The 23476-nt window shown below is 38.5% G+C and overlaps 1 protein-coding gene and 1 non-coding gene across 2 annotated transcripts; both read left to right on the top strand.

The window, feature by feature from the left end:
• The first annotated feature begins 976 nt into the window (after nt 1–976).
• Nucleotides 977–18292, top strand: SNRNP48 (small nuclear ribonucleoprotein U11/U12 subunit 48). Its single transcript, XM_025444882.3, has 9 exons — nt 977–1190; nt 3218–3331; nt 3772–3832; nt 4647–4721; nt 10021–10209; nt 10650–10771; nt 14089–14177; nt 14562–14726; nt 17304–18292. The coding sequence occupies exons 1-9, from the start codon at nt 1032–1034 to the stop codon at nt 17350–17352; spliced, it is 1023 nt and encodes a 340-aa protein (XP_025300667.1). The 5' UTR covers nt 977–1031; the 3' UTR covers nt 17353–18292.
• Nucleotides 18293–19403: 1111 nt separating this feature from the next.
• On the top strand, nt 19404–19511 carry LOC112660025 (U6 spliceosomal RNA). The gene has a single exon (XR_003136646.1). It is a non-coding gene; the product is annotated as a U6 spliceosomal RNA (small nuclear RNA).
• The last annotated feature ends 3965 nt before the right edge of the window (nt 19512–23476 follow it).

The following is a 23476-nucleotide window of genomic DNA, read 5'->3' on the forward strand; positions in this document are numbered from 1 at the left end:
AAATGTTAATGAGCTAGAGGATGGCTGTGCAAACGCTTGTACACTCTAAACTTCTCTGTGGATATAAACCTTTTTTTTTTTTTTTTAAGTTCAGGTTTTTATTGAACATGGTTAAGGAGGTTTAGTAAAAAAAAAAAAAAAAAAAAAAGACCAAGTCCACGTCATCATCAGACTCCTCAGATTCTTCCTTCTTTGCTTCCACTTTGTTCCCAGCAGGGGCAGCAGGGGCGGACCGGGCAGGACCTTGGCTGGTGCAGCGCCAGCCGCTGGGGCAGGTCCACCAGCCCCTCCATTGCTTCGAGGCTCCCGATGCCAACAGTGGCCAGCGCCTTCCCAAAGACGCCTGGCCAGGATCGTTCAACATTAAATGAGGGCACTGATCTTCTCCTGCGTGGCCGCCACCTCACAGTCGTGCAAGAGGAGGGCGGAGCAGACGCCGGCAGGCTCCGCGGGGGAGGCCATGGGGCGGGGGAGCGCCCCCGGGAGCTGTTTGTTGCAAGAAGACCTCACCCCAGCGTGGCCTGGCCTCATCGGAAGGACTGAGCATCTCAGCGGCAGCGGAGGGGAGGGCGAATAAACCAATTTTTTTTTTTTTTTAAAGTTGGGGGCAGCCCGGGTGGCTCAGCGGTTAGCGCCACCTGCAGCCCGGGGCGTGACCCTGGAGACCCAGGACCAAGTCCCACATCGGGCTCCCTGCATGGAGCCTGCTTCTCCCTCTGCCTGGGTCTCTGCCTCTCTGCCTCTCTCTGTGTCTTTCATGAATAAATAAATAAAACTAAAAAATTTTTTTTAATAAAATAAAATAAATTTGGTGGGGAGAGGGAGGCTGGGCAATGCAGCATCCCGGAGCACTCGCACGAGCCTGCGAAGGACCCGGGAACGCCTCCCCCAGTGACAGCTCCCGCCCCCGCCCTCTCCCCATAGGCCCTCCCGAGCACGTGACGACGGCTGGCCCCGCCCCCGGCTCCCAGAAGCCTGCGCGCGCGCCGCCGGCAGTCCGAGGGCTTCCTGCTGGCGGGTCGGGCGCGGCCATGGCGGCGGGCGAGCCGCCCCCGGTGGAGGAGCGGCGGCGGCTGCAGCAGGAGCTCAGCGACTTCGTGGAGAGCTGCTGCCGGAAGCTGGAGGAGGTGACGGCGTCCCTGGGCTGGAGCCTGGATCGGCTGGACCCCGGGGCGGAGGGGGCGGCAGAGGTGAGGGGGACGGTCAGCCCGTCAGGCTGCGGTCCCGGGTGGCGGGGGGGCCGTGGGGGGAGCCGTGGGGGGGGGGACGCCCGGGACTGGGCCTGGGGGGGGAGGAGGGGGGAGGCCCGGGACTGGGCCTGGGGCGCCCGGGACGCCTGCGGGCCTGGGGGGAGGAGGGGGGAGGGGGGCCCGGGAGCGGGCCTCGGAGGGGGAGGGGCGGGGGGCCCGGAGCGCCGGAAGTGCGGTGCGCGGAGGAGGCGAACCGCGGTGGGCGGGGGGCTTGCCGGGAGGAGCGCGGACCGGGCCGCCGAGTGTTGCCGCGGGGCTGGAGGTGGGCCGTCCGCTTCGTCCCGTGTCACGTGGATGCCGACTTGCCCCGGATTCGGCCTCCGCAGAGCGCGGGAGTTCCCCTCACCTTTCTCTGCCTTAAAAAATTAGGTCCACTTCTGACAGCGGCAGCACCCGCTGTAGGATTACTAGAGGGTACCACCAAGTGCCACCAAGAAGGCTGCGACTCTTCCGAGCGTTAGAAGCGCTTTTAAAAACTGTAGGCAGGGGCAGCCCCGGTGGCGCAGCGGTTTAGCGCCGCCTGCAGCCCAGGGCGTGGTCCTGGAGACCCGGGATCGAGCCCCACGTCGGGCTCCCTGCGTGGAGCCTGCTTCTCCCTCTGCCTGTGCCTCTGCATCTCTCTCTCTCCCTGAATGAATAAATAAATAAATCTTAAAAACAAAACAAAACAAAAAACTGTAGGCAGGAAGCACCTGGGGGGCTCAGGGCGTGACCCCGGAGTCCCAGGATCGAGTCCTGCAGGGAGGCTGCTTCTCCTCTTCCTGTGTCTCTGCCTCTCTCTCTCTTTCTGTGAATAAATAAATAAAATCTTTAAGAAGAAGAAAAAAAAAACTGTAGGCAGGAGTATTCAACAGTCCTGATTTTTTGGTTGGTTATTAATGGGGTGGGAGGAGGGAAGCGCTTCAGTGTGGGTAATGCACAATCTCTGGTGCTCCTTCTGGGTTTATCACACTGTCATTATTTCTCCCAGGTTTAAATTAACTTGATTGATTCCCCCAAAGACCCTTAAGGCATATGTGACTTGTGCACAAACAGTTCTTTTACTGTATTTTTTTTTTAAGATTTTATTTATTCATAAAGACACAGAGAGAGGCAGAGACACAGGCAGAGGGAGAAGCAGGCTCCACGCAGGCAGCCCAACGCAGGGCTCAATCCGGGTCTCCAGGATTAGGCCCTGGGCTGAAGGTGGAGCTAAACCGCTGAGCCACACGGGCTGCCCTTGTTTACTGTATTAAAGGCATCACAGAAATTCTAAAGTTTGTTTCAGTCGTATTAAAGAATCTGAATTTTGGGGGATCTCTGGGTGGCTCAGCGGTTTGGTGCCTGCCTTCAGCCCAGGGCGAGGTCCTGGAGACCCAGGATCGAGTCCCCCATTGGGCTCGCTGCATGGAGCCTGCTTCTCCCTCTGCCTGTGTCTCTGTCTCTCTCTTTCTCTCTCTCTCTGTGTCTCCCATGAATAAATAAAATCTTTTTTTTTTTTAAGTAGTAAACATTTAATGGTATAATCATTTAAATGTGTTCCCTTGGGGATCCCTGGGTGGCTCAGTGGTTTAGTGCCTGCCTTCAGCCAAGGGCGTGATTCTGGAGACCGAGTCGCACATCGGGCTCCCTGCATGGAGCTTGCTTCTCCCTCTTCCTGTGTCTGCGCCTCTCGCTCTCTCTGTCTCTCATGAATAAATAAATAAAATCTTTAATAAACGAATGAATGAATGAATGAATGTGTTCCCTTGTGGTGCCTCAGTGGCTCAGTTGGTTATGCTTCCGACTCTGTTTCTCCTCAGGTCGGGATCTCATGAGCCTCCCCTGGGTTCAGTGTGCAGTGGGGAGTCTGCTTGAGATTCTCTCCCTCTGCCCCACCCTGCCTGCGTATCCACCTGTGCGCGCGCACTCTCTCTCTCTCAAATAATCTTTTAAAAAAAATAAAAATTTTTGTTCCTTTTTTCTTTGCTTTTGTTTCCTTTTTATAGGATGAAGTTGTGATATGCCCTTATGATTCTAATCATCACATGCCTAAATCATCTTTAGCGAAGCACATGATGTCCTGTAGGTTGAGGAAACTGGGCTACACCAAAGAAGAAGAGGTACCATATATTTATTGCGTATATGTCATGCAATTCCTGCATGAATAGATTCAGAATATTTCGAAGGTGTATAGTGTGAGGTTTTCTGATCCAAAATACTAGTCATTGGGATCCCTGGGTGGCGCAGCAGTTTGGTGCCTGCCTTTGGCCCAGGGTGTGATCCTGGAGACCCGGGAGCGAGTCCCATGTCGGGCTCCTGGTGCATGGAGCCTGCTTCTCCCTCTGCCTGTGTCTCTGCCTCTCTCTCTATCATAAATAAATAAAAATTTAAAATATATATAAAAATAAATAAAATACTAGTCATTTGTGGGGTAGAATGGTACTTGCCTAATTTTGCAAAATTTTTAAAGAAATATTTAAATGATACTAATCTTTTGTTCATGTAAAATCTTAAAATAGTTATCTGTTACATGAATACTAACTTTGTTTTTACTGTTTAGGATCAAATGTATAATTCTGATTTTTTCTATGAGAATGTGAAGATACCATCAATTACTTTGAGTAAGTAATAATTTAATAGAATATAACTTAAAAGTATCTTAGTGTAGACATTGACATTTCATTTTCGAATTAACAAAAGAATGGATTTTATAAGTATGTTTATGATTAAGAAGGATGTTTATACCTTAAGAGAATGTAGGATTAACTAATATACAGTCAAACTAGTTTGCTTAATCTGGAATTTAGAGACCAGTGTTATATTAATAGGCAGTGAAAAGCCGGCAAAACTTTGTACAGTAAGTAGATACCTTTTTTCTTGCATATAGCAAAATTCTGGCCATAAAACACGGTTTGCAGACTGAGGCTGGAAATGTATTCCAAGTGTTCACAGCCTGTGTGGAGGTTAAAACCCCAGGCTCTGGAATCAGAATGCTCTGATTCAGCTCCTAGATTTATCACTAATAGATTCATGGCTTTTACCAAGTAATTACACCTTTTTTGTTGCCTAAATTTCTTTTAGCGCCTTTGTGAAGATTAAATGATATAGTATATGTAAAATGCTTAAAATAATGCCTAACCCTTAGCTGGATTTAAGAAATGGTAGCTCTTATTGGTTGCTCAAAGTTGTAGCAGCTACTGCAGCATGCCTTGTAATAATGTTTTCTAAACTGCCTGAAGTCCGGTTACTTACTGGGTTCTTTAGCTAAATCTGAAAGAATTCTGTATTCAGGTTACCTAGGTGGGGATGTGGGTTTTTTCACTCCTAAGATTCTGGAAGGATTGTCAATATGCCCAAAGAGCTTGGATTGGAAACAAGTTAATTAATCATGGGCACTGATGATTCATATTGTGTTTATGGGTGCTTTTTTGACAGATAAGGACTCACAATTCCAGATAATTAAACAAGCTAGAACGGCAGTTGGAAAAGATGGTGATTGTTATAATCAAAGTAAGTGGCATCATAGTTTGAGCTAATTAATGATTTGAACTATTTCTGTCCCGCAAGCAGAGGTTACTAATTTTTAAGAAAAGTCTTGTGGAAACAGTTACATAGGAAAAGTTCATTTTACACTTAACATTGGACCAATGTGTTTGGTATCAGCTTCATTAAGTAGATATTTTCTGCTCAAATACAGCAGTCTCATTAGACCACTCCGTGTCTTAGCTAGGGGTTCATGCTTTGCAATCACCTAATAGGTGAGATTCCCTTGTAGAAAAATTTTATTATGATTATTGGTATCTAAATCCCATTGAGACTGTCTTACCCTGAGATTTCCCCTCTCGCTCGCTCTCTCTCATCAGTCCATTGTTAAATATCAGAATATTGAAATGCAATGTAAAAGGAAAGGCCTATACTAAGAGTGGTCTTCACAGCTGCCCTTCAAATACAGTCGAAACACAAAGTTTTACATAGAGTGTCAGAAAATTTGTGGGTCCCTTTGTGCCCAACTTTGGAGCTGAGTTAAGAGTTTCTGCCTGGGACTTACTTCAGCAGAAAACTAGGTTAGCATTTTTAAGTATGGGAATTTAGGAAATGAAAACAAAATGCATTGAAAACACAAAAGTAAATGAGTAAATAGTTACTAGATTTCTGAACTTAGATATAACATGTAGCCACAACATGACTGACTCTTCTTATAAGCATTTCTTGAGTTGTCTTTGAACCTTCTGAAGGTAGCTTTCTCTGATATCTTACCTTTTCCTCCCTCTCATTCTTTCTAGCCAAATTATATTCATTAGTCCATGGTTAGGATTTGTTTCTCCTTTGTTGAAGTTCAGAGTCTTCACCCATTGTTCTAAGCCAGTATTTGGATTTGACTTTTTTTTTCCTACGTTGCATTGTGGCTCCAGGAGGTACTCTCTTAACCTTTCCTGTACATTACAGTGGTTCCATAGAGCAGCCAGAAGCACATTTTCTTGTATTTCCTGTTTTTAAGCTCCCATTTTTATGTACTTTTTGCTAAATTGCAGGGTTTTTTTTTTTTTTTTCTTTGAGGTTAGACATTTGGCTCTTATTTGAAGAGATTACTGAGCTGTGATCAGACAAGTCTTTTTTTGGCTCCTGTTATTGACTCTACTCCCGTTTACTTAATGAACCATTAAAAAGTAAAAGATTTTTGCTATTGTGTTTTGGAGGGGTTAATAGTTAAAGGCCTTTTTTGACCTAACTAGTTAGATTCACTGAATTTGTTTTGCTAGAGTTGAAAGAGAACTGGAGGATCATCTAATCCAGCGCCTGTGTTTTAGAGATGAGGAAACACACCCTGAGAGTAATGATAAGGTTCTGGTGTGTTTGTTCTGAAGTCTGTCAATACTTCAGTTTTTTATTTTGTTTTAAGATTTTATTTATTCATGAGAGACACAGAAAGAGAGGTAGAGAGACCCAGATGGAGGAGAAGCAGGCTCCATGCAGGGAACCCAGTGTGAGACTTGATCCCAGGAATCCGGGATCCCACCCTGAGCCAAAGGCAGATGCTCAACCGCTGAGCCACCCAGGCATTCCAATACTTAAGTTTTTTTTAAAAGAGATTCTTTCTTCATAGCTCTTTTATATATTCATTTCTTTTTCGTAACACACTTAACATAGACTGGATGAGTATTTTCTCCTCCTTATTAGGTAAAGAAATAGAGGCACAGAGAAATGAATTAATACTCCTTTGCTAGGTAATAATAATAGCAAGACTTGGTAATAGCTGGGCTGGACTGAGAACCAAGTTCTGGATTTGGGTACACATTCTGAATGGAGTTACTCTCTTTTCTGTTAGAAACTACATTTAGTGAAACTTACAGATTACGAACCTAGATACTGCTCCAATATATTCATTATTTAATATGTCAGAATTAAGTAGAAGAATACCACAAACTTTCAAATCTGTTATCTACTCACTGCTTGCTATTATTAGTATTGTTCCTTGTTTATTCTGGTTTGTGTAAGCCCGTTTTAAAGAAAGAAACTAGTTGCTTGGCCTGGAAAAAATGACAGTCTTTCTGAGGTTTTGTTTCCTTGTCTGTAGTATAAAACTATCTTGTAGTGTTGTTTAGGGTAATGGAGATAATGAATGCTAAACTAGATGGAGCTCTAATAATTGGCTGCTAATGTCTAAGCAATTTAATTTCTAAGCACATTAATGTCTAGAAAGTGATATTAAGATAATGAAATGGGTGTGAATTTTATATATGTAATTTAGAGAATGTTCTCAAGTTTCCTTTTTTTATTTTCTGACTAAGTCATAAGGTAGATTTGGACCTTGAATTTAGTTCTTTACAAAAGCAAAGAATTATTTTGAATAATTCCTTCAGTAGAAAATTAAGAGGCACTTTTGTTGTGGCACTGTCTTTAAATTAAGATTTAACTTAAGAATTTTGTTATATTATTTGTCACCCTCTTTTTAAACCCTTTTTTCATTTTGTGTTGAGTTCTGCAGTTTCTCAATAGACATTATTTTTGAGGCCCATTTATGTCTTCAGACATTTTAAAATCTTCTAGCCCAGAACAAGAGTCTCTTTATATCTCACTGATTTGTTAACTTTGAAGGAAGAATGACTAACATGAGCAATTTAGTTTTCCATTTAATTAATATTTTGTTTGTCATGAATTTTTTGATGAGTTAATTTATGTTTCCATTTCATCACTCATACCAGGTCACCACTCAGTGTACAGAATTCTCAATTCATTAACCTTTGTGAAAGCTTGAAACAACCATTAGATCTACCTACTTATTTTCGGATGTGATTACCTTGGTTAGTTTTATAACCAAAATGCTAATTTTAATCATAAAGAGTCATTTTATATTTAGTGGTTTATCTTTTTCCTAATATATGTTTTCATGACATATATTAGAATCAGGGCCATGATTTGAAGATCAGTGTATTATACTAAAGAACCCTCAAGAGACCCAAGAGGAGTAGTTCTAGGCCTAATCTATTCCTACCACTTGTGAGGCTTCGGCAAGTCATTTCACCTCTATGGGCCTTAATTTCTTTTTCTATGATGTTTGGAAATTGACTCTGTGTGAATTCTCCCTAAAATTCTGAATTTGTAGCTTTAAGCCAGTACTCTCTACTAATATTTAGTATTATATGTCATATGTTTAAGATGCTCTGTGATGGCAAAAGTGACTGAAAAGGAAGAATTAGAGTTACTAAAAAGCTAGATTAGAATTTTACTTTGGGTGATGAAAAAATTCAGGAGATGAACAGAGGTGATGGTTGCAAAACAGTAATGTACTTAATGCCACTGAGCTGTACACTTAAAAATGGCTAAATGGTAAATTTTATGTTATGTATATTATACCACAATTTTAGGAAAGCTACTACAAAATAAAAGTAGAGGATCACAGAATTTAATATGAATACAGTGCATTCAGATGTACTTTTAAGTCATATAGAAGCTTGTGTTTGAAAACTTACTTTTTATGGAAATGTAAGCTTATTTGTGTGTATCCTTTTTTTTTGTCAGAAATATCTATGTTCTGAATGATTTGAATGCAGTTTGTTGTTTAACTTTTCCTGTACTTTTTCTTTTTCAGTAATTGGGGTGAGTATAAAGAGGAATTAGGAACCTGAATATACTCCTTATTTAAAGATATGCAGTATCCTTTTTGCAAATGATATCCTTTTAAAAGTATCACTCAAATTTCTAAACTTTATCTTAACCACTGTCACAATATTATAGTCTTTGGAATTTTAGTTGAATTTCAAGGAACTGAAGTATCAATCTTCACCATACAGAAATTTAAGATGAGTAAAGACAACTCCAAAATATTTAAAGGAGGAAATTATATTGCTTTGTCTAAAAGTAACAGGCAGAGGTTTATGTGGAGCTTGCTTATATCAGTGTTTTCTAATCTTTGTATTTTTCTCCCAGCTTTTTAGAGCCTATATTCAAAGGAATTAGGCTTATGAAAGTTAACCATTTTTATCGTACGAAGTTAAATGTTCTAACACTTGCCTGGATAAAAAGGCTTTTCCTAATGTCTGTCAGACTTAAGAGTGAAACTGATTGACTTGAAAGGAAACCCTTCTCCACTAATTCAGAACCCTTTGACTAATACAAGGGACCATGTATTGTTATCTATGGCTATTCACGAACTCATATTCAATGTAACACTCCTTTTAATTTGTAGACAAATGTAAAGTCGTTTCTCTTTTTATGTTGTAGTGCTTAGTTCATAGTTTGCTCTTATTTAAATTTTTCTTTTGCCTCTACCTAGGAAATCAATGAGGTTAGACTTTATCAAATAAAAGTATCTGGGAAGAGCTACTGATCTTAACCTTGTTCTATGAACCAGAGTTATTACTTCAGAGTAACCTAGGAAACATTAGTAGCTCATGTTCATTGTTTGCATCAAGTGAATAATGAAGGCTAGAAAGAATTGTTTTAAAACAATTGCTTTATTTACAGTTACAATAATTTTTTATTTCTTTGAGAAAATTTGAATCTCAAAGCAAAAATTTTCTTCAATGTTTAATACATCATATCAAGGTATTGTATTTATTTTCTTTCATTAATGAGCAGATTTTAGAAAGTTCTATGACTATTGGGGGGGCACTGCTGCTAAGTTATTAAAATTAAATTGATTATACCAATATGCTTCCTCTTCAGAAAATTAAAAATTTAGTCTCAGTTTATTCTTTCTCTGGTCTGAGGAGGTTTGGGATTTCTCCTACTTAAGTAATTGTGTTTTGGTCTTTAGCTCTAAGTCATTGCACAAGTGGGATATATTTTGAGTATGGAATACCTAAGTTGCTGTCTCATGTAAAGACATTTTTTTACACATTTTTCATATTTCCATGATTTATTTTCAGAGGGACTACAATATGTATTACCTATTGAAAGCATCCCCCCGCCCCCTGCTTTTATGGGGAAAGCCTATAAACAGAAAGAAAGTTAGTATCTACTTTTATAATACTGGTAGCCTTTTAAAAATTGTTACCCAGAAGGTTTTCTTATGAGCAAATTAAATTATCTCTGGTTATTACTGCCTGCCTTCATGGGATCTGACTTAATATTGTTGGAGAGGATAGCAAACATCCACAATACATCCTTTCTGTGGATATAACATTGAGGATAAAGTCACTGTTTACCATTTATCACATAGATGGACATTTTGTATGTTAAGGGATTATTACGAAAACATTTGTGTTAATATCGCATTATTACAGCACATGTTTAAAGATAAGGAGTAGATTTTAAATCCACAATGCTTCATGTATTGTTTATTCTTGTGATTTTATTTTTACTTTAGGGATTTATTCTTCATTACCTGTTGAAGTTCCTCTGAATCACAAACGGTGCGTTTGTGATCTAACCCAAGCTGATCGTCTTGCCCTCTATGATTTTGTAATGGAGGAGACGAAGAAAAAGCGCTCTGATTCACAAATTATTGAAAATGACAGTGATCTCTTTGTAGACTTGGCTGCCAAAGTCAATCAAGGTTTGAGATGGATTTTTATAGTTTTATATTTCTTAATTGTCATTTCATTCTGTGCGTGTTATTAAGCTTTAGTTGTCAGACTACTCTGAACTGGAATAGGATGGTTTTGCATTATCTAACATTCACACGCGTATAAAGATGTTTTCTCAGTGCATGAAATTGTGCTCCCTTTCACATTAAGCACACTCCTTCTCCTTCTGTAAGATCGTTACTTAAAGCTGTGCTGGTCTTTGTACCTTAACAACGTGAGGTTCAACTAATGGCTAGAGAAAAAGAATGATATAAGATTTAGCCTATTTCTGTAATATAGAAGTTTTGGGTGTTTTTGGATGCGTGGAAACATGTTGAAATATGGGATGATTGTAGTCTTTCTTCCTGTTAATTCATAAGATTTAAAAGCTTCCAAGGATATAATAATTATATTTTATTTTTTTTATTAGATAATAGTAGAAAAAGTCCAAAATCTTACCTTGAAATCTTGGCAGAAGTGAGAGATTATAAAAGAAGACGCCAGTCCTATAGAGCTAAGAATGTTCACATAACCAAGAAATCCTATACCGAGGTAAGTTTTACATAATCTTTTAGTGGTTTGTTGAAAACAGAAATTTCCCTTAGGTAGTTCTCCAAGCCAGCTCTATGGATTTCCACAGTTCCTTGGAGGTTATCTGAAAGAAGGTGCCTTTAGGGCAGCACACCTGATTTGTATTTGCTCCATTACTGTCAGATCCACTGTGCCAAGCAAAGGCTTTTCAGGTACAAAAATCTTAGGTAGAGAGGCTGCACAATCGTAAAAAAAATGCTTACTTTTGAGAGAGTAGTATTACGTTGTGATAAGAGTGTAGATTTTGGCCTTAAACCTGGGTTAGAGTTTTGATCCTGCTGCTTATTTATCATTGGCTGTTTGACTTGAACAAGTTTTTTGACCATTTTATTTTTTTCACCATTTTAACTATAACTTTTTATCATTTTATACAACTTTGTAGGGTTATAAGAATTGATGGAGATAATGCATGGGGACACAGAAATTGGCCAAGAAATGACCTTTGTCTTTGCCTTACAGAAATTTTAGTGTGCTTTTATGTACTCTGCTAAATACTTGGGCTTAAGAAAAGTCTGGCATAAGTTATTTATACGTTAATCTCTTGATACATGTCTAGACTTATTTTCAGACATCCTTTAGTGGATACAGCTGATTAATTTTTTGATACATGAGTTACCTTGTCCATACTTTACAAATAATTTCCTCATTGAATCTCTGAATTCTTACCACATTATTTCTTTCTTCTTGCTCTGATTTCTGTGACTGTCCATAATCTGGCCTCATTTTACCAAACATTTTCTTTTGCTTTAATCTAGCATGTCTCTTAAACTGTATCTGATTATTTATACACATTTACTCTTATCTCTGTGTCCAAATAACAGGTCGTTTTCTCACCTCAAATGCTCTTTATTGTTATGCTTTTAAATCTTGATCAGTTTAAGGCCCACTGTCTCCATGAGGTGCTGGTTGACCCAGTCATTCGCTGTTCTATTGCTTTTATGCTTTCTGGACCACATAGCTTAGTACTTAATTGTATGCTGTTCTTTTCACACTTAAAGTATATGTTTTATACTTACGTTTTCTAGTAGAGGTCTGGGACCATGTCATACTAGCTAAGTATTCTTTTTTTTTTTTTTTTTTTTTTTTTAGCTAAGTATTCTTACAGTCCCTCACATACTTGGAGGTTCATCAGTTGTTTCTTCTCTAGTCTCAATACCTTGTAATCAAGTGTTAGTGTTCTTCACAATTTTATGGTTAATTTTTTATTGTGGAAATATTCAAACATATACTAAAGTGAATGGAATAGTCTTATGAACCCCATTGTCACTGTCACTCAGCCTCAACCATTATCAACATGTGGCTTTGTCATTTTATTTATATTCTCACTCACTACCTCTTACTTTCTCCTTCCTCCAAACCGATAATTTTGGAAGCGGATCCAAAACACCTTTCACCTGTAAAAGCTTCAGTGTTTACAAATCTTTCAGTGATTTATCATATTTCTGATCACAGCTCTTTCAACATTTTATCTATTTCTAGCTTCATTCATATCCTGTATAATTTTTTTTAAATTTGGACTAGAACCTAAACTTTGTCAAATTAAAAAAAATTTATTACTTACTGTACTTATTATGCATAGCACACTGCTGTCGGTAGGGATAAATGGCATACAGACCCCACCCACAAGAAGCTTAGTGTAGTTTAACAAGCGAAACAGATCTTTCAAAATACAGATTGCATTAAGTGCTAAAATAAAGTGAGATCAAAGTTTGTGGGAGAAAGGAGTGATTCTTTTTAAAAGTTAAGATTGCTATAGGCTTGATCGAGAAGATAGCATTTGAAGGAAAGGGAGAAGCAGGAAGGATAAAGAATGTCTGTTCATTAGCTCTTTCCTGTGTGGTAAATCTGGAAACTGTCCAGTAACATTCAGGCTTCAAGTAGCTCATGTAGGGCTACTCTGGAAGTGCTGGAGCTGGACTTGGAATTTAGGTATGCGTGACTCATGTCACATGTGTTAGATTTTCACAAGAGAATATGGTAGGGGAGGGGAAATGATGGATAAAGATATTCCAGGTGAAAGGGCTAGTGTTCCTTAAAAAAAGTACAGGAGTTTTCCAGAGATCCATCAGTAATCTAGAGTGGCTACTCTTAGCTACTTACCTCAATTATCCAGTAAGAGATAAGGCTGGTTTCAATTATGTGATGTAATAAAATCATGAAAGGCTTCAGAGGCCCTATTAAGGATTTTGGACATTGTTCCATTTTACTTTGGGAGCCCTTGAAAGTTTCTTTGACATGAGGAGAAACTCCATCTGTCCTGAACGTTACAGTGTGCGTCTTTGAGAGTGCCCCTTGTCCCCTGTACCTTCTTAAAATATCACCTAATTAGGCATGAGGGAAGTGTAAGCTTCTATTTTATTTTATTAAAGATTTTATTTATTCATGTGAGAGAGAGAGAGAGAGAGAGAGAGATAGGCAGAGGGAGAAGCAGGCTCCATACAGGGAGCCTGATGTGGGACTCGATCCTGGGACTCCAGGATCACACCCTGAGCTGAAGGCGCTAAACCGCTGAGCCACCAGGAGTCCCAAGCTTCTATTTTAGTTTCATCTGTGCCTCCCAGTTGACTAGTCCTGTGCTTGATGGCATGGAAAGAAAAAACTTTCAAGTGGTTCCTAGAGGTAAGGGATTTTATGTAGTCTCTTAGGAAAAGTATCTGTGAAGTGACTAGAATGTTTCATATTTGGGCTGTCAGCTTGACTTAATTATAAAGTTGTTAAAAATTTTTATTTGTAAATAATTTCAAACATACGAATAAGTTGCAAAACTAAAACAGTTTCAAACATACGAATAAGTTGCAAAACTAAAAACAGTACAAAGAAGTCCTGAACACCCTTTACTCAGATCACCTGTTGTTAACATTTTGTCCCATTTGCTTGTCATTTGTGCTCTCTTTTTACCTGTACAGTTTTCTTTGTTTTGATCTCTATCTGTACATTATCTTTTTTTCTAAACTATTTAAGAGTAAGTTACATACCCCATGATTTTTTTTTGTTGCTTCTTGGTATATACTTCTTAAGAATAGGGACATTTTTCCTAACACAGTTATATAGTGATCAACTAGCAAGTTTATCATTAATTATAGCACTTTCATCTACCATTTATATTCCAATTTGACCATTGACTTTTTTGTGTTCTCTAAACTGCTCATGTCCCACAGTCCATTCTGTCATAATTCTTAGTAAATATTTGGATGATTGTTAACAGTGATTTTTCTAGCTTTATATAATTTTTTTAAAAAAACTTTCTTACCTGAAATTGGGTGCTTATCTCTTCTGAGGTGATTCGGGATGTCATAAATGTGCACATGGAAGAACTCAGCAGTCATTGGCAAGAAGAGCAGGAGAGAGCAGAGGATGGTGCTGAAAAGTATGTCATGGTGTTTACCAGTGAAAATCTCTTTTTAATCAGTTACATTATAATTATTTAATAAAATTTTAACATTTTTCAGAACATTAATATTAGCACACCATAATTCATAAAATACTTAAATTGTTTCATGTTGTCATTGTTCAGGATTATTATACCAGAGATTTTGTGTTAGCATTGCCCTTTGACAATTTTGGGGAAACTAATATACTAGTGAAATAGTGAGAACGTAAAACATATAAGAGCTATGTTTCTTTGTCCTCTCACAGAATATATTTCTCGGCTCTGTCATTGTTCTTATGCAGAATATTCAACCTAAGCTGCTGTGTCTGTGTGTGTTTGGTGGAGACGGGTGGTTGAAACTGATTGTTCTTTGTGTTTCAGGAATGAAGAAAGGCGATCAGCTTCGGTAGATTCACGGCAGTCTGGTGGAAGTTATTTGGATACTGAATATTCACGACATAGAAAGGATCGGAGTAGGAGCCCACATAAGCGAAAAAGAAATAAAGATAAGGATAAAAACTGGGACTCGAGAAGAAGGAAAGAGAGGTAAGTCTAACACGGCATCATCTGATGGTGAACTATTTACTCTTGAAAAGTTAATAGAGCCTTCTGTTGTAGACAACCTTAAGAAAATGGATTGTAAGAGTAAGTTACAGTGAAGAGAGTAATTGATGAGAATTCTTAGCATTTATCTGATTTCAGTTCAGGTACCCACAGCTCTGGTGGCATAGTTTTCTGTGTGCCTGATTGGATATGGCTTTCCCTCTTGTACTCCTTGTTTCCTAGCCAGGATGTATGGAGGCGATGTCTAGGTAGGAAGTTAACTCTTCTGCTCCTTCCACCATCCTTTTTCTTATCATTTCTTTCTCTTGCTAATTCCTGAATTCAGGGGTCAGAGAGAAGATCCAAACTTTACTGTCAAGTCACTTTTGCCCTTGTTAATATCTCTGATAGATTTTTGACAGCTGGAAAGATATAACTAATACTAAAAGAATAAATTTATATATATATATATTTTTTTAAGATTTTATTTATTTATTTGTGAGAGGACACAGAGGGAGAAGCAGGCTTCACACAGGGAGCCCAATGTGGGACTTGATCCTGGGATTCTGGGGTCACGCCCTGAGCCGAAGGCAGACGCCCAACCACTGAGCCACCCAGGGGTCCCTAAAAGAATAAAATTAAATCAGTTGTGGTCTGTTCTGGTGGTTTACCTGCTTAAAGGGCATCTACCTGGATCTCAGTGTTAGGTCCTTAACTGTCTTTTTTCATTCTGACCCTCTTTCCCCAGCATTCCCTGTTCTGGATAATGGGATGACCATCATTGGTTCACCCAAGCCAGAAATCATGGAGTTGTTTTAGTTGCTCCTTTTTTATTCCTACCTTCTTGTTAGTTCTAATTGCTTTTGGTTCTACCTGAGTATACCTTGCATGCACCTCCTTGTCTCTATCCTTACTGCTTTCCATCTGGGAAATGATAGTTTTCCTCATTGTTCTAACCACCTATAAGCTTACCCCAAATGGAGTCATCCCTTCTTTACTGCCTGAGTGAATTTTCACTCTTAAAACTCTTTGGGGGTAAAAATCCACATTGTATAGAATGGTTCCCAAGACCTCTACGATCAGGGCTCCTGCCGACGCATCCTTGTATATTGCCACTCCCACATGAAATGCCTAAATTATGCTCTAGTTAGCCTGAATTACTTACAGTTCCTCTTCTAAACTGTGTCACATTTATGCCTTTTTATGTTAGGTTCTGCTGCCTAATTTTAATTTTTTAAAGCCTGCTTGGTAAACTCTTTCTTGTCCTTTGAGACCCAGCTTAGTCCTTTCCAGGAAGCTTCTCACTCACTGAGGCAGAGCTGATCTTTCCATTTTGTCAGCACTCTGCCTACCATGTATTTTTTATTGAAGTTATTACTCTCCCTACTAGATTGAGCTCCTTGAGTCCATGTCTTCTTTAGTTGTATATGCACAGTATGTCTAAAATAGCCTCTCAAATGGTATCTTGTCCTTCTCTAGGGCCTCTGGTGATCAGGAATTAGTAATGCTTATTGGTTTAATAATTTTGCTCATCTTATTCATTTCGTAGGTTTAAAGCTAGGTGTGATTTAATCCCATTATAAAAATGAAATATCTGCTTACTAATCCCCTTTGATTCATATATAAATGATATTTTGTTTTTTTTTTGTTTTTTTTTTTATAAATGATATTTTGTAATGATTATACACAAATAACTTAATTATCAGTTATTGTGCTTTTTACTTCTTTCTGGTTTATATTAACAAAACTGCTTTTTCCATTTAAGTAATTTTTGGCATCTCTGATCAGTTTTTATTGACTTAAATACATTAGCCTCAAATGTAAACATGAAATAATATGTCTTTAGAGGGGTTATATTTAGAGTTTAAATAGTATTAGTTGGAAATACTTCTCAAAAGAGTGCAGGGTTAATCTTTGATATCCATTCCTGAGGTGGAATGAATTGAATGGAGTTGATAGGAACCAGCATAAGGGTATCAGAAAATTTCTGAATTCTTTCCATGAATTTAACATTCTATTTGAAATGAACTTTCTGGCCCTCTTTATATTCAAAGTTAATTTTAAAGTGGAACTCTAAAGCTCAATTTTTTAAAAATTTCATTTTGTTTATCCCCATGTCAATTTTGTCCTTTAGTTTTTTGCATATTTACTCTTTAAAAAAAAGTACTGTTTAGGGGCATCTGGCTGTCTCCGTTGGTAGAGCATGTGACTCTTTATCTTGGGGGCAGGTTTTCAATCCCCACATTGAGCATAGAGCTTAATTAAAAAAAAAAAAAAAATGCTGCGGCAGCCCGGGTGGCTCAGCGGTTTAGCACTGCCTTCAGCCCAGAGCCTAATCCCAGAGTCCTGGGATCGAGTTCCGCATCCGGCTCCCTGCATGGAAGCCTGCTTCTCCCTCTGCCTGGGTCTCTGCCTCTGTGTGTGTGTGTGTGTCTCTCATGAATAAATAAATAAAAACTTAAAAAAAAAATACCCTTTAGTTCTGAATGCATCTTTTAACTCTGGTGAGTTACTATTTCAAAGTTCTGTTATTAAAATGTCCACCATCTGTAATAGTTTTTTTCACTCCTGTCATTTCAGGGATGGGGACAGACATCATAGTCATAAAAGAAGAAAGCAAAAAATATAAATGAGGTATTTGTGCATGTATTAAATATGCTTATGCCATGATAACCAGTATGCCAATATTTTAATTACAGTTGCTTTGAGTAGGAGACTGTTTATATGACTCACTTAGTGGTCAGAACATTAATTTTCAGTAAGTACTTATGTCTCAAACCATGAGTACACTATTATGCCTTATAGCTTTGTTTGACTTACATTTTAATAGATGATTGCTTCCTATTACTAATTTTGTTTCATTCTTTGTGATAATTTATGTATCAGAAAAATTCTTAAAGTCAATACTTAAACTGTATACATAATACATGAATACATCCTCATATTAAAAAATGAAACTTTATAGCTAAGATTATCATTCCCTTGGAAAACCACCTATAATTCCTGTGGCCACCTCAGTAACTGCTGTTTACTACTACACTGGTGAAATGTTATAGGGAAAAATGTAAATAACTGTCAGGAGGGGAATGGCCTGGTTAAATAAAATATAGTATAATTGTGATAGATTACTATGTTGGATTTAAAAGAAATGAACTTTATTTATATTAACATTAGATGGATCTCAGAAACAATACTAAGTGAAAATTGTAAAGTGCAGAAAGATATATACAAGTTATATTTATGTACAAAATAATATACATTTTCTGTGACCATATATGTATGTAAATATGTTTTTAAAGGGTCATGAAGGACCCATACCAAACTCATAACAGTAATTATTTGGGGGAGGAGTATAGATGGGAGAGGTGGGAAGTGGTGAAGGTCAAAGTGATGGTCAAAGAAAACTTTAGCTTTATCCTTAACATTTAATTTTTTAAAATAAGGTATTCATGTTTTCACTTGTTAATTAAAAATAGATTTTAATTAAAAATATTGTCATTTTCTTTTATGTAAATCATCTTTATTGAGGTACTGTTTATATTTAATAAAATGCACCCATTTTAAATGTATGTTTCATTGAGTTTTGACAAATTTACACCCCTGCCAGTGAAGTCATCACCTTGATCGAGATAGAGAACATTTCCAACACCACCCAAAATCCCCATGTATTCCTTTTACTCTTCAATTTCTCTACCGTCCCTCTAGGCAACCACAGATTTGGTTTTTGTTGCTGTTGATTAGATGTATCTTTTTTAGAATTCATATAAACAATACTATAATATGTACCTTCCTCCACTCCACATATTTTTGAGATTAATCATGTTGTATATGTCAGTCATCTCTTCCTTTGTGTTTGTACTATGTTCTGTTGTCTGATGGTCACTCAGGTGAAACTTTGGCATTAAATGTTAATCATCTCCTGTCTAATAGCAGTATCTTGAATCTTTAGAAACTGAGGATAGAGATGCCAAGGTATGTTCCAAATAGAAATGAAACTTTAATTATTTTAATAAGTAACTGACAGTGACAGAAAGGTTGACTGGATATAGATCAGATTGGCCATTAGACTTTAGGTATGAAAAACAGCCTTCAGATTTATAAGTTGGAAATCAACAGTTCACTTAACCAATATGAAATTTTATTACTGCTGTTATACTTAATTTCTAAATATATAAAGTTCAGACATAAAAATCTTAAGGACTGGGTACCTGGGTGGCTCAGGCTGTTAAGCATCTGCCTTCGGCCCAGGTCATGATCCCAGGACCCTGGTATTGAGTCCCACATTGGGCTCCCTGCTTGGCGGGGAGTCTGCTTCTCCTTTTGCTCCTTCCCCCTGCTTGTGCTCTCTCTCATGCTCTCAAATAAATAAATAAAATCTTTTTAAAAAATTAAAAAATAAAAATATTAAGGAGTTTGGCATTACCATAATCATGAGCCATATAGAATTGCTGCTTTTGTAGGTCAAAACCATTTGAATTAATCAGCAATTTTTATATATTGTAACTTAATTTATTATTCTGTTTTTTCAATGTGATTTTAGTGATTTTGCTGAAACTAAAGAGTAAGATTGAAAGGCATAGTTGGGTTTTTAGTAGAAGAGAGAAATAAGTGAAGGGGAAGTGTGAATACTTAGGGAAAAATAGGATGATGTGGGAAAAGCAGATCTAAAATGTAACCAGCGTGCTTGCTTCAACAGTACATATACTAGAATTGGAACATACAGAAATTAGCATGGCCCCTGTGAAAGGAGGAGGTGTAAAATGTAACGAGAGTTCTTTACAGATTTTTAAGTATAATATCAACTACAAACTGTCCAATAAAATGTAGATTTAGATCATAAGAGGCTTTGCTTGATCCTTGAATGTATTAATTTTCCATGCTTATCTATTTGTGTTTCAGACTCCTTCACTGGATTTTGAGCTTTTCCAGAGCAGGTTTTATATTTTTATCAATATAACCCTTATGCCTAGCACAGTAGTTGTCAATTTATTATTTTTAATTTCGACAAAAGCATTTGCAAGACCCTATCACTTAACATCTAATTTTTGATTCATTAAATACTGATATTATTAATTACTATAACTGCTATCCATCTTACCCATTTCTTAAATTCTAGCTCCGATGGTATCTTCTTGCCTGCATTTATAGTCTACTGGCTATAAACAGTTTTTTCTGCTGAACTCTTAAAAGCACTAAGGATAGTTAAAAAGTATACGTAACAAAATTTACCATTTTAGCCATTTCTAAACATGTAGTTCAGTGACATTAACATTCATCCTATTGTACAACCATCACCAATGTACCTTTCCAGAATGTTTTCATCATCCCAAACCGAATCTCTACCCATTAAACAGAGTTGTTCTCCATTTATCCCTTCCCCCAGCCCTTGATGACCACCACTCCACTCTCTGTCTCTATGAATTTAACTGTTCTAGGGGCCTCATTTAAGTGGAATCATACAATATTTTGTGTGTGTGTGGCTTATTTTACTTAGTCTTTTCAAGGTTCATCCATGTCATAGCATGTATCAGAACACATTTCTTTTAAGGCTGCAATAATATTCCATTGTTGGTATATTCCCTATCTGCTCGTCCATTCATCTGTTGGTGGACATTTGGGTTATTTCCAGCTTTTGCCTATTGTGAACAACGCTGCTCGAGCGTGGCTATACAGAGGTCTGTTTGAGTCAGTCTCTGTTTTCAGTTCTTGTGGATGTATACCTAAAATTGGAATCGCTGGGTCATAAGGTAATGCTATGTTTCTTTTTTTGAGAAACCACTGCAGTGTTTTCCACAGAGTCTGTACATTTTACATTCATTCCCGTGGGCAGTGCCCCAGGAATCCACTTTCTCCATGCCTTAGGCAGCCCTTGGTACTTCCTGGTGGTTTGTTTTGTTTAGTTTTGTTTGGTAACAGCCTTTCTAATGGCTGCGAAGTGGTATCTCTGTGATTTTGATGAGCTCTTTGTATTGAACATATCTAATTCTCAGGGAAACACTCTGAGATGTGAAGACTAGTGTTTTCACCATTTTAGAAACAAAGAAATTGAGGCTCCAGGAATTAAATAACTTGCTCTAGTTCTCAAAGAGTCTTGGAACTGGAGGCCCCAGGGTCCATGCTCTTTCTGTACATCCCTCTTATAATTACTCAACTGCTTCTGTCTCCAACTAAGTTTAAACATTTTTTGAAAGTAAAATATATGTGATTATCTTTGAATCCCCAAAGTGTTTTTAGTATGATTTCTTGAATGATGTAGGTAATAAATGTTATGGATGAGAAAATTTAGGCATAGAAAAGCTTAATTAATTTCCCAGCGTCATACAAATAATGCAACAAAGATTGGAACTAGAGCCCCTGCTCTTAACCACTATACAGACTTATTTTTTTTAAGATTTTATTTTATTTTTTTAGTAATCTCTACACCCATCATGGGGCTTGTGCTCAACCCTGAGATCAAGAGCCGCACATTCCACTGACTGAGCCAGCCAGGCACCCCATACAGACCTTTATTAACTGTGGACACTTTTGAATGAGTTTACATCATGGTAGCGTCTGCCATTTCATAACCATCTCTGCATATCCACCATGTTCTCTGAACTGCTTTATAAAATCCCCCCAAACATAGGGCTCCTGGATGGCTCAGCTCAGTCAGTTAAGCTTCTGCCTTCTGCTCAGGTCATGATCTTAGAGTTTGGGGGCTGAGCCCCACATCTGATACCCTGCCCAGCAGGGACTCAGCTTTTCCCTCTGCTGCTCCCCTAGTTGTGCTCCCTGACCCCCAATAAATAAAATCATAAAACAATTAAAATCCTACCATTTTATTTTTCCACCTACCATTTGGTTAAATTCAAACAGATCCATAAATGAACTTACTTTGTATCTTGATACTGTTTATACACCAGAGTTCATTGCATTGACCAACTTTACATTTCACATGAAGACATAAAAATCAATTTCATGGTACATCCTGAAATTATGTCTTAACAGTTAAATGCCAGATTCTTGGAGGAATCTTTTTTTTTTTTTTTTTTAAGATTTTATTTATTTATGATAGTCACAGAGAGAGAGAGAGGGGCAGAGACACAGGCAGAGGGAGAAGCAGGCTCCATGCACCGGGAGCCTGACGTGGGATTCGATCCCGGGACTCCAGGATCGCGCCCTGGGCCAAAGGCAGGCGCCAAACCGCTGCGCCACCCAGGGATCCCTCTTGGAGGAATCTTAACCAACATGAGGAAGTTGAAGCAGCTGAGGAAAAATTAAGACCTGTTCTATCCTCATCTACTGCCTCCCATCCCTTGCTCCTCTTGAAGAGTTTGTGGGTATAGTTTTTTTCATCTGCCATAGGAGAACAGTGCTTATGCTGAAGTTTAAGAGAGGAGGTATTTGTGAGCAAAAAAGAAATTAAGGAAGCTTCTCAAATATTTAGACTGGTCTTGGTCACTTTAATTTACATGTTGTCAAGGTGGCTGCTGTGCAGAGCCCAGAGTACTGATTATGTTCAATTGGAAAATAAACTCATCACTCAGGTTTAATGAGATCAGTGCTCTCCAAGTATTTGCCACTTTAGAGTAAGGCTGATTGGATCATCTCAAGCCTTTTAGTGAAAATTAGTTGTCAAATGGTAAATTTTACATAAAATGTTTTAAATTGGTTTTGGGGGATCCCTGGGTGGCTCAGCGGTTTGGCGCCTGCCTTTGGCCCAGGACATGATCCTGGGGTCCTGGGATCGAGTCCTGCATCGGGCTCCCTGCACAGAGCCTGCTTCTCCCTCTGCCTGTGTCTCTGCCTCTCTCTCTCTCTCTCTCTCTCTCATGAATAAATAAATAAAATCTTTAAAAAATAATAAATTGGTTTTGAAAAATATTTTTGAATCACCTATATATCAGGCCACACAAAAGTATTAATACTGTAAAAGTATGTGAAGGGTCTTTACCCCTGTCTTTGAGGATACTTTTTTATGTTTAGTGAGTTCATAAAGGTCCCAAGAGTTCTTGTGTGAAGCTTTGTTGCATTGAGGATGAAAACATCAAAATCTGCTTAGGGTTTTTGGGTATGTTTATGAGGCTAATTTCCTTTTATGTAGCTTGCTTTTGAGTTGTTATAATTGAGCCAGTAGGTGTGTCGATTATTAAACTAAACCTCGCTTATTACATTAGTGGTTGTACTTGCTATGCTGGCCACAGACTTGGGAGTTTGCTGTTATGGAAAATCCTCAAAGCTTTTGAGTTGGGACCAGTAGTTCCTGTTGCTCCTTTTCAGGAAAGAAAGATTTGTCTGGCTCAAGGGGCTGCAAGCTGTGATCTTTACTGAGCAAGTTGAGTCAGTTTCCCATCCAAAAGACCACACTCACTAAAAGATGCAGCCATAAAATAGAATATAAAATTCTAAGCTTATTTTTAGTCGTTTGTTTTAGTATCAAAAGGCAGGAGGCACTTCCAGTTTAAAGAGTTGCTGCACACACCATCTGGACAATGTCAAATTAAGGAAGACTGCAGGCTCCGGAGAGGCCTGCCTTCTGAGGATCATACCTTGTGGCACCAATTAAGGGATTTGGGGTTGGGTTGCTTGCATACTATGTTTATGAGGCTCATTTCCCACAATCATGGAGCTTGGGTAACCCATATTGTTCCTCCAGCTCCAAGCCATGATTCGTCTTTTAGAATGAGAAAGCTAGTTAAAGGGAGCTTTCAGGAATTGAGAGAGAGAAAGCATGAGCCTGGGCTTTATTTGCTGTTGCTGACACTATTTAATAC

Source organism: Canis lupus, chromosome 35, assembly GCF_003254725.2.
Source record: "Canis lupus dingo isolate Sandy chromosome 35, ASM325472v2, whole genome shotgun sequence".
In the NCBI taxonomy this organism is placed as follows: domain Eukaryota; kingdom Metazoa; phylum Chordata; class Mammalia; order Carnivora; family Canidae; genus Canis; species Canis lupus.